The 12,187-nt window shown below is 40.2% G+C and overlaps 1 protein-coding gene across 1 annotated transcript in view; it reads left to right on the forward strand.

Moving 5' to 3' along the window:
• The window catches only part of LOC118691407 (transcription initiation factor TFIID subunit 4-like), a 107,083-nt gene extending 100,744 nt beyond the window's left edge, over nucleotides 1-6,339 (forward strand). Inside the window, exons 14-15 of the mRNA XM_054516181.1 lie at nucleotides 4,317-4,439; nucleotides 6,262-6,339. Coding sequence (XP_054372156.1) covers nucleotides 4,317-4,439; nucleotides 6,262-6,339 — 201 coding nt within the window. The remainder of the gene's footprint in view (nucleotides 1-4,316; nucleotides 4,440-6,261) is intronic.
• Nucleotides 6,340-12,187: the final 5,848 nt, after the last annotated feature.

The raw sequence follows: 12,187 nt of genomic DNA on the forward strand, positions 1-12,187 counted from the left end.
GGCTCTCCTGTCAGCTGGAATACACTGACCTCTGCAAGCTCAAGGCCTCTGTTGGGAATCAGTATCAGGATCATAACTCTTCTGATTATTTTTAAATGTAATTTTATGATTCTCTGCTTTCAGATGGGCTTTAAAGAAAGCATAAAAAGCCACCAGTGATATTTTATAAAAGATTGTTGAGAATTTGTGCAATACAGTATTTATCAAGTATTTTCAACACTTCAGCCTCTATGTTATTAAGCATCAGGATCCTGTGATCCCACTGATGATGTGTTTGATGTATTAGAAATTTTTTGATCAGCATTCATGAAGGTTACATAGGGTTATTCTTTCCTGCTGTAGTTTACCCCAGTGTGTGCTGTTAAACCAGTATCAGAAACTGTGTTGTGTTTCTGTCTGGATCTTTTGTACCTGGCAGCATATTCCTTATTTGTATTACAGGAATGTCTGTTCAGCCCACTGGGGCTTGATGGTAAGTGAGGCACGTAGAGGAGGAGGATCCTTGTCTGGAGAGCCTATAGCAGACACAGCCAGGCTGGGTGATGTGGGCAAAGAGACACAGGCAGGTGAAGAATGAAGTCTTAGCAGAATTCACCCAGTGTGGGTAGAAAAGAGCTCAGCTCCTTTGGCTCTGTCTGTTGAGCCAGCTGTCCTGTCAGGGGATGAATTGCAGGTAGTGGAAAATCTTGTGCATTTGTCAGGATTAGTATATGATATCAAGAGCCATCTTTAGTTTTTCTCACTGATCAAAAAAGAGAGGACAAAGAACCTGAGGAATACATGAGTGCAACGCTTTCTGCTGATTCTTGAAGCTATTCCATAGTTTCTTGGTAAAACCAACTTGCAGGTTTCAAAGTGAGGGCAAGATTTATCCCACTATGGGAAATTTAGAGAAATGGCACATTTTGCTTTACAATTTACATGTGCAAAAAATCTCAACAAGAGGCAGTATGTGCTGCCAGGAAACAGCCAGGGTGTAGTGTAGTACAGGTAGCACAGAGAGCCAAGTAAGTATTAGCTTCCTGTGGGTTTGAAAATGGTGACTTTGGATAAGACACTGATACAATATTCATATAACCTTTGCATAATACCAGTTATGTATCAGACTGTATTTCTGACCTGCACCTCCCAGGAAACGAATACTTACTCCAGTGCAGAATTTCTTATTCTGCAAAGCTTGACAACTTCGTCTGAGATCACTCTAAGCCAGTTGGCCCTTGCTTAAATATTCATCAGACTTCTGATAATTGTGATAACCCTTGTAGGCTGGCAAGCAAGGCAAATTAGCAAAAAGATGATTGATCTTTTTTTATATGCAGTTTTATCTTCAACCTTTCCTGGATATATGTTATACTATAGTAATAATTTCTTCTCTAAGGTATTTGCCAGTATCTAGATTTGCACATCTATTTACAGTTGCCTTGAAGCCTCATAATTACAATACAGCTGAAATGTCCATTTTCTTTCCCTGACTACAAATAGGGATCAATGGAATTTTAAATGACTGCTCACGGGCTAGCTTCCGATCATGACCTTTGTAAATGATTAGAGCTCACCACTGCTGCTATCTACCTTGAAAGGGTAAGCGGGCAGCTCTGGCTAACTGGCATTTAATCTGGAAGAGAGCCAAAGATATTTGAGCTAAAAACCTAATATGAGTTGGCAAAGAGAAGTATGTATAGACCTTTGCACTATTATTGAGATATTTTTCTACATTTCTTTTTTGTATTTAGGAAATTCTTTTACCCTGTAGATGAGAGATGTATTTTTAGATAATGTTATACTGAAGTTATGATAATAACTGTGCTTGCAAAATGTATGAAAGCATGAAAGTGTGAAAAATGGGGTTTCAAACTCTAAATGACTGAATTCAATTTTCTGAAGGATGTGAAAATTCAAAATGGTTTGATTTGGGAGGGATCTTTGAGATCATCTTGTTCATCCCTTGCCATGAGCAAGGGACAGGATTTCAATCTCTAATGGGGTTTCAAAACAGGGTTTCAAACTCTAAATGACTGCATTCAATTTTCTGAAGAATGCGAAAATATAAAATGTTTGGTTTGGAAGGGATCTTCGAGATCATCTTGTTCACCCCTTGCCATGAACAGAGACACTCTTTACTGTCCCAGGTTGCTCCGAGCCCTGTGCCCAGCAAGGCTGGACACAGCCTTGGACACTGCCAGGGATGGGGCAGCCACAGCTTCTCTGGGCAGCCTGTGCCAGGAGCTCAGCACCTCCCAGGGAAGGATTTTTTCCTTGTATCTAATCCAAATCCACTCTCTTTCAGTGTGAAGCCATTCCCTCATGTCCTGTCACTCCAGACCCCTATCCAAAGTCCCTCTCTGTCTTGCTTGTCAGCTGCCTTTAGGCACTGGAAACCCCCAGTGAGGTCTCTCTGGGGGTCTTTCTCCAGGCTGAACATGGCCAGTTCCAGCTCAGTGCTGTCAGGATGCTGGGGCTGTGTTAGGTCCCAGTGTCCCCATCATGGACGAAGGTGGGAGAGGTGCTGCTGGTGGTTGACAGTGGCTGAGCATGAGCCAAAGTGTGCCCAGGGGGACAAGAGGCCAATGGCCCCTGGCCTGGATCAGCAGCAGTGTGGGCAGCAGGAGCAGGCAGCGCCTGCCCCTCTGAGCTGGGCACTGCTGAGGCCACACCTCGAGTGCTGTGCCCAGCTCTGGGCCTCACTTGCTGCCCCCAGCTCCTGGGTGCTGCCCTCCAGGGCTCTCTGGGTCACCTCCCCTGGCTCTGGGGCCCCTGGCACCATCCCCTGGAGCTGGAAACACTCCCTGGCCAGCCTGTCACCAAAGCTGGTCAGGCACAAGTGTCTTGGCTGCCAAATGAATTCATCTGAGAGCTGCTCTGAAAAGAGGTATGAGGTGGATCTGCTTTTTCTGGACAGAGGTGGATGGAGAAAAGACATTTCACACTGGCACTTTTTTGCTTAAACCTCCTTTTCTTTTAGCATTGGTTGAGATAGTTCAGGCCCTGCTTTTATGTGCAGATCATGTGTAGGTAATGGCTGAGACAGTTCTATCTCTGCTTGTCAGTTCAGTTTCATTTTAATGAGGAATTGTGCCTGTATCATTCAGTGTTTTTTTTACCACCCATGAACTTCTCGAGGTGTTGTTCTGTGCACTGCTGCTGAAGTGGGAACAAGAATGACATCAGTGGGATTAGAAAGGAAGCACCTCTCAGTTTATTGATAGATTTTGCAAACCCAAAGTTTTGACATGAATAAGAATTATTACTAAGAGATATGAATGCTTTTGTCTAATTAAGATAATATACTGTGTTGCCTAATCAATTATTCTTGTGTGGTATTGATCAGAATATTTATTAAAATATTAGTTTCTTGGGAATATGACACTTATTATTAACACTCTGAAAGAATTACACAGTTCATAGTGAATATGCAATTTTGCCTCTCTGCTGGCCAGAGCACTTTCTCCTATTTTCTGTAATGTGCTATATTGTTACATAATGCAGCTGGCAGCTGCTTCAAACTGTTCAAATATATTCTTACCTAAAGCCTAAGCCCAGAAAGCACTTGGAAAGTCAGTTTCTAAAGGTTTTGTGTCAGCATTACCTTTGGCTAGCATTTAGATAGAGATATCTTATTAATCTAGATTTTTAAAATAAAATATCAGATATGTTTTACATTCAAAATAAATGTAAGATAAAAAGTCAGTTATTTAAAATTTGGATTGGTATTTCAATTCAGATTGGGTTGGTGGTGCCAGAAGAATGACAGGGGGTTGGAAAATCAGGGCAGGGGGGTTCGTGCATCCTAAACCAAGGTCTGGGTAGTGGAACCACACTGGGATGGAGACTCAGTCCTGGTTTGTCAGGGCTGGGGAAGTTTCTAGCTTATAACTCAGCCCAGCTCAGCACTCCCTTCCCAAAAAAAGAGGATTTTCCTGCCTGGCCATTCTCCTGCCATTGGAAAATCCTCCAGAAGTGCAGTGCAGGATGGACTGGAGAGGTGTTGGTTAGAACACCATTCTTCATGATATTCTTCCTATCAGTCATAAGCTGGAGATGTGTAGTTAGTATGCAGTACTTGGTAGGGCAGTTTTTAATGAAAAGGATAGTGTTTTTGGAAAGAGTTGAGATATTTGGAAGCAGAAATCCTGTGAAAAGTCACAAGAACTTCAGTACCTTCATCATTGCTCCATGGCCAGGCTGCTGGAATAGAGCAGTAAAATGCTCTCAGGGGTTGCTCACGTGTGACTTCACCTCATGCTTGCAGGTCTGAAGATAACTTTTAGATAAGGCAAGAGAACCAAACTAAAGAGATTTCTTTCCCTGTGTGGCAGATGCAGCAGCAGGAGCTGGCCCAGATGAGGCAGAGGGATGCCAACCTGACGGCGCTGGCAGCCATCGGCCCCCGCAAGAAACGGAAGCTGGATGCTCCTGGCCTGCTCACCATAGGAGGAGAGGTAAGTGTGCACTCAGAGCAAGGAAATCACTCCTGCAGAGCCTCCCAGGAGCAGCTGGGGCTGCTCCTGCTGCTGCTGGCAGGGAAGTGTGTCATTTGGAAATGCACATCAGCACGGGAGCCCAGCTTGGCTTGCCACAGTTAAAATGGCATCTCCTTGTAGTTGTATTTTCAAGTGTGAACTCTGAGCAGGTCATTAAAGAATGTTTCTTAAATAGTTAAATGTGAAGTGTAAATCTTGAACTGTTCACTGCCTTTATATCTGTTTTCTCCTCTGCATAATCTGGAAAAACCCAAGAAGAGTAGGGAATGAAGAAGTACCTGAAAAAACATAATTGTAGTCTTGCTTACAGTTTGAACCAAGAGCTTGTAGTAACACCAGTGTGGGTTTATGATAAATATATGTCCAAGGTGAATGTCAAGGTGTCCCCCACCACTGCAAAGATGAGTTTATCACCATGCTAAATTGTAATTTCCATAAGAATACTGTGCTCTAGAAATAGGATTGAGTTCATTAGCATGATTCTCCTGATATTTTAAGTGAAGTAGCCGTGCTACACAATAAATGCCAAATTGTCCAAAGCCTGATCTATGTTAAGCAAGGTGGGGAGCCAGGGTGATGTGGTGGCAGTGCTGTGGGTGGCTCTGTCAGGGCACTGTGTTGTTTGGTACAGATACACTTGGGCTGCTTCTCCTTCTGCTGAGTCTGCCCACGCAGTGGAGTCAGAGGAATTCTCCCTATTACATGCCTGTTCTGAGGAAAATGCAAACATTTTGTTTTGAATAGCTAAACTAACAGTTTTGGCTCAGACATTTGACTGTCTAAATGCCAGGCATTTCCAAAGGCCTTTTTGTTTCCCATTTTGGATAGCTTTTATCTGACTTCTCTCTCTTTTCGTGTGCTAAGATTAGTGCTAGGGAATTAGCTGAGCTGGGAACCGAAGTGGATCCTGTTTATACTCTAAAATTGACTTAGGACTTGAGATATGTAGGAGGTGCTCCCGTTTCTGTAAAATTTGTTTCAGACTGAGGGAGTTTCTCAGGTTTTGTGTTGTCATGTTGTTATCCCCTTCCTTTCAGCCTCCCTCCTTTATCTTACATTCAGTCAAGGATTCTGTTCTGCCCCACGTGCACCTGTAGCAAATCTCACAGCAACAGGCCCAAAGGAGCTTTCATTAGAAGCTTGACTGGGTGGTCATAGCTTTGGCTTTCCCTCATTTAAAAATAATTTGAACCTTCTAATAATATGTGGATCCCTTCGGATTTTTAACACTTCACCAAAAGAATATTTTATCCTAAGGAACAGAATTTAATGTAAATGTAGACAATTACATTTTTAATTTAATTGTCTATTGTCCCTTTAAAAAATATTCTTTTGTAAGTATTAATAATTTGATGAACAAAATTGTGGTCACCTTCAGTGAGTGAAGCATTTTAATCAGAGCTCTGTATTTGAATGGATTATGATGAACAGCTTCCCTCTCTCTCTAGAAGCTCCTTGTTCTCTTGCTGCAGTGCTTCAAGGAAAAATGAAGGTCTGGGGCAAATTCCAAAGGCTTCTGGTTATTTTTGCTTCCTTTTGCTGCTCTCCTAGCCCAAATTTTGCTGAAGAACTCCATTGTTCCATTGGCAAACTCTCCTTGAAGTTTTTGCCGATCCATGGATTTCCTGGAGCCATGAGCCGTGTGCCAGTTCAGATGGAACTGCTCCCATGCCTCTTCTCCTAGCTTCAAACCATCCTGGCCAGCTGATAGAGATGGCTGGCTGCAAGCTGATTTCAAGGTCTTGGAAGCTGGATCTGCATTATTCAATGTCTTTTGTAGGGAATAGGACCTAAAGTGCTGCAGAAGCTGTGTCACACAGCTTGGCTCCTAGAAACTCCCTTTCTGCTGTTCTTCTGAGCTTATTAGGGGCTGCTATGCAGAAATAAACTCAACTCCTCCAACATGTTTCCCTGTAAAAAGGTACTGGAAATTTGTATTATTTGTCTAAGACTGATATCTCTTTTTTGGGTTTCTGGAAGTTATAAACATCATTAGGATTCTGTGTTCTGTGGTACCAACACCCCCTGAGCCCAGTTCCACCTTCAAATATCCAACCTCCTCTATGGTCTAGGACACTCTGATTTCTCCCAGCAATTTCTAAGCTGCTTAAAGCCCTTGCTGCTGATAATCTCTGCTTGCAAGGTCTGATTTGGCTAGAGCTTTTTTGGACTGCTCTTTTTTTGGTCAAAATACAGTTTTTGCATTGAAGTTGCTTGTCTCCTCATTGATATCTTTGAATTACATGTCTGCTTTTGTTGCAGCTGGGACCCTGCATGTTTACTGATCCAAAGAGATGTCACTTACAAATCATCCCACCCATGTTCCTTTATTTTCCCTTTTCTGAACTAACTCTTGTTTGACACTTTACTTAGTTGCACTCAGTGAGCAGTGCTGGATTGCAGTCCAGCCTCTTGGTTTAACAGAAGTACTAAGAATTTATTTTTGGAAATTGGATCTTTTTAGTAACACCCTTTTCATCTGAGCAGGAGGCTAATTTAGGAGTAGTGATGGATATTCTGCTTAAGACAAGAAGTTCATAGAAAAGATTAGCATTTCTGTTATTTAAGTACTGGTTTTTAGCTAGAGAGAAACAATTCTTCTACAGCTTTTGGAAATGTGAAAAAGCTTGTGTTAATAACTGTAAGTATTTTCTACCAGTACTTTGTTTGAGAGTATTTTCTTAAAACTTTGTTCTCTGTCTCACATTGCCAGAACTCATTTGGACTTCTTGCTTCTTTTCAAGCCATAGCTAAACAGACCTTTTTTTTTGGATGACAAGATTATTATAAATTATCAAGACCAGGCCCATCATTGCTGGACTAGTACAGCTAATTTTTTTCTACCACTTTTACCTGGGGACATGGAAAATCAGCAGCTTTAGAGTGAGGTTATTTTTACATGTTTTTTTGTTGTTTTTTTTTTTAATTTGCTTCTATGTGCAACCATATTAAAAATGCCTTTCCAAAACATGGGAACCATATCTTGTAAAACAGTGGATGAGCAGGGGCTTGATGTTCCCAAAAAACACTGCTGCCAAGTGAGTGGCTGGTTTCAGACCACAAATACAGAGTGGGCTCATGGCACTGTCCCATCCCAATCCCTGCATTCCTGCCCTTCCCTTGGCCCTGGCAGCCTGGGCTGACCCACCTCCATTTGAGAAACAGGAGGAGCACTGAGCTAACAACACTAAAAAGTGAATAGCTCCTGCTTGCTTGTTGAGGTAGTTTGGCCTAGAGCCCAGTGAACACTGGAAAAGGAACTGAGAGCCAGCCAGAGACAGCAAATGTGAGATCACCTGCGCTTCATTCGCTGCCTTTTCAGTGCCTATTTTACATGATCTGCTAGAAACACAGCTGCCTCTGTGGCAGCCAGCAGCTCATCAGAAATTCAGCCTGCTTATCATTCTAATGTGCTTTAGATCAAGAGTGAAGGAGAGGTAAAGAGAAGAGAGATACCTTTGGAAAGATTCAGCTTCTGTGCCTGGCAGAGGTGAAAATACTGCATTTGTGGAATTTTTTAGGGGCTTTCCATTTCTTTAGTAATACTAGACAAAAATTACTGGGAAATATCTTCTCAAGTCACAGCTTTTTGGAATTCAGCCTGCCTATTATTATTATTATTATTATTATTATTATTATTTTTATTTTTATTTTTATTATTATTAATCATATCAGTGTGATTATCAAGGTAGGTATCTAAGGATCCTGGCCCACATTATGTGCTTAGCAGCAGTGCTGCCCAGCTCTGTGGTCCTGTGATGCTCAGCAGTGGGTGACACAAACAGGTTACAACATTCAGGACAGCAAGCTCTGAAGTTCTTCCATCAGCATCCCTAAGCACCTTTAATGTCAGATTAAATATAAGGTTTGGGTTGCTTTTTTTTACCTTAGTTGCTTTTTGATTGATTTTGAATCTATTCAGTTAACACTTCCAGTGGGTTTTTTTTTTTCTTGAATTATAAGGCTTCTAAGAGTTAGAATTAAAATTTTGGTTTGTTTATGAAAGAGATGTTTTCATGTAATTGTAAGAATTGGAGCTATAAAAAAAGGATTAGCCATTGCAAGACTAGGTCAGGTGGCTTTACAAGCTAAATATTTGAGTACTGCTAAGGTGGCATGAATGCAGAATTTTCATACTTTCAAGTCCCTCATTTCTTATTATGGAATTAAAGTGTGCAGGTTAAATACAAGTATTTTTCTGTATTTAATAATAATAATTAAATGATTTGGCTTTTCATCAAGACCTATGGCTAGTATCCCAAAATACATAAATACAGAGTATATGTTTGAAATATCTGAGGGTATAATTTGTTTAAATATCAAGTGAAAGCCCTCTCCTGGTACTTGCTGGCACAGATGGTTTTTGAATACTGAGCTTCCAAAGGCTGCTTCAGGGCTAGTTCAGTGAATCACTGCTTATTGAAGACAGTCATTTTAGGGATAAGAAAAAGCCCTGTTCCTCACACAGCAGCAGAGCAGTCATCTTAAGAATATTCTGCAAACTATCCCAAACACCATCTTTCAAAATGTGCAGGACCATATGTTGGGCCAGTGCTCAAGGGAGATCTGATACCCTGGCTGTTTTCTCATCCACTATATTCCAGCCATTATAAAAATCAAGAAAGATAATGTTCCTGCAGATGTGGAAAGTCCCACAACTAACAGTTAAAACAGAGATGTTTTGTGGAGAGAAAAGCTAATTACTGAAGTGATTGCGAGGTGTATTTTGGGTACGAGGCACCACATTTTTTCATTTAATTAATCTTTCAGATGGTATAATTTGAGTATTTTAAAGCTGTTTTCATGTTTAGGTTATCTACAAAACATGATGAAGATTCTGGTTTAAGACACTGAAATGTGTGTTGTACCAGAGGCAGACATAGAGAAAGTTCCTTGATGGTACTGTCTGTTATGTCTTTACACTTTAGGAACTCCTCATTTCTGAGTGGAAATGTAAGGATGGATTCAGGATTTTGTGGGAAACACTTGGGTCTGTGCTGGAGTTGGAAAAAAGTACTTTTGACTGCAGTCTCTTTGTGGTTCTGCAGTATTGAATGTGATTCATTTCACCATTTCAGCTGACATTCTCACCTCATGCTGGATTATCCATGGACATTTCAGCAACACCTGCAATTATCCCTCAAAGCCATTGTCAGTATTTTAACGATATTAAGAAGAAATTAGGATACTAGGTAATTTTCTCTTTGGAATGGGTTAGACATGAGCTGTCTCTTGGAAAACCTGGCCTTGTTTCCTTCCTCTCTTGCCCTTTTAAGCCATAAGGGATGTGTGGTGTGTCCTGCAGAAGTCTCTGTTACAGGAGGGCTGTGCCTTGGCTCTGTCCCAAGTTTATACTTAGTGAATATCACCCACTTCAGAAGGTCATGGATCAGCCAGTATGTGAGCCATAACTGCTCCTGACAGACCCAAAGAACTAGAACCAAGGAATTGTCTTTAATTATTAACAGCCAAGGAATAGTCTTTAATTTTGGGGAAAAACACCAATCATCAGCACTGAGGTTCTCTGGGCAAATCCTTAGGCTGTTCTTTCTGGAGCTAAAGTTTATTTTATGGCATCCACTTACAAAGGTCCTTGGAACAATTTGTTCAACAACTCAGGTTTCAGCTTGGTCATCCTACTGTAGGGCTGGCTCTTGATAAATTACTTTTTGTTTAAAGTGGTCAGATATGTTTAGAAAGCACTGGAATCTAAATCACTTTGCACTGTTAAGTTTGAGTTATATGGAAGAGATACAATGGAGCAGAACACCTTTTGCAAACATTTATGGATCAAGAAGTTAAAGTTTGCTTTTTATGCCTGTAGACTAAGAGCAGAACAAGAGGAAATTTTATGATTTGTTGTATCATTACCTTTTCAAGCACTCTTTGCTGCATGTCTCATTGACATGATAGAATGCAGTGTTCTCTCAGACCTGTTTTGGTGCAGGATGTCACTGCTGCTGACAGTTATGATTTCATTTGAGGTATCCCAAAACTATCACTTAAATTTATGGGTTGGAATTTTCAAGGAGAGAGAAGAAAGGAGTCTGTCCTTACATTTTTTTAAATGGAATTACATGCATACTACTTTATGAATCTTTTCAAATCTCAAGTTTGGCTTCAACTTCTCTTTTACTTCTGTTTTATTTTACTTCCTGTTTTCAAACTTAAATCAGTATTAAAATAGTTCACCATAAACATGTTGATATCTATTACAAAAGCACTATTTTGAAGCACTCTATACATGATATCCTAATTAGTAATTGCACCTTTTTCCTTATTCTTAAATGAATGAGACTTCAATTTAAAAATCAATTGCCCCAGTGAGGAGTTTTCATTTTTAAAAATTTAATTCAAACTGTGTTTTAGCCCATGACAAACTGGTTCTTTTTAGACTTCTAGTTTTATTTTGTGAAACAAAACTTCCAGCATTACTCTAATGCTTCTTACAGACTTAGCAGTGAAACTAGGAAGACATTGGAGATGATGGATAATGAATGTTTACACTGATGATTAACAATTGTGACTGGGAGTGAATGTGTAGAAATACATTTCTGTGCCTGCTGCAAACAGGCAGGAATACAGGCAGTGAGGCAGGAGGCAGGAGAACATTTTTGCATGGATCTCAGTTCACAGGAGGAAAAAGCCAGGCAGCAATGCAAGAAAATAGCAAGTGGGCTCTGTGCCAGGAAAAACATTCTTTTTTACTAGTAGAACAGGTTTGCATGCTGTGTGTATTCCTTTGATCTATGGAACACAAAATATTCTGACAGAGGTTCAGTGATATTAATAATTTTTCCTTATTGGCCAAGACAAATTTGATTTTTACTTCCTTTGGAGATGGAAGTTGGTCCCACCTGACTGCATGATGTTGATGTAGCATGCAGGAGGAGCCCATAAGAGCATTTTTTTCTCTGCTTCTCAAAGATTTCTACTGCATTCTTACTGAAATAGTTTTTTGTTCTCTTTTTTTATTAATAGAAATAGAAATCCTCCTCCTTGGTTATAAAAAAATTACTTCATTTTTAAAGAGAAAATTGTATCAATATGGTAATAATAAATACTGTTGTTATATTTATGGATACCTTATAAATACAGTGTGTGCAGCTTATTAGCATGGAAAATGAGAACTTGGCACAAAGATGTCTGAGTAGCTAAGAGTTCATCCATTATTTGTCAATCCCTATGGAGCTCTACTGCTCTTCCTGTGTTTTTCTTGCAAAAAGCTACCTTGAGGATATGTAGGGACAGAGGGTAGATGAGTTTGCATTTTGGGGGTTTTTTGGAGTTAGTTTTGATTTGAGTTTTTCTGTGTTTTCAGTTGTTTTCTCTCTGTCTTCCTGATTTTCAGACACTGAAGGATAGAATCTATTTTGCAATCTCTTTTTCTGATGCTTATAGCTACAGATTTTTTCCTTCTTCTGGCTAAGTAAAACTGCTAAGACAAAGAGAAAGCATGGAAGGTCTAGCAGAGGGTTTGCCCATTGACTTAGAAGGTGAGGCCCAAGGTGCTGTGACAATTTTAGATGTCAGTGAAAATAATTTTTAAAACCTGACCAGAGAATTTTCAAGGTGTAACTTTTCAACCTGTACATGGAAAGATTCATAGCTGTATCTTAAGGTGGCAATGTTTCCCATTGAAGTCATTCTTCCCTAGAGCAGTCAAATGAATCATCAAATAGATTAATTTCCTTCTGCTTCAGTCC

The sequence above is a fragment of the Molothrus ater genome, chromosome 12, assembly GCF_012460135.2.
Source record: "Molothrus ater isolate BHLD 08-10-18 breed brown headed cowbird chromosome 12, BPBGC_Mater_1.1, whole genome shotgun sequence".
NCBI lineage: Eukaryota > Metazoa > Chordata > Aves > Passeriformes > Icteridae > Molothrus > Molothrus ater.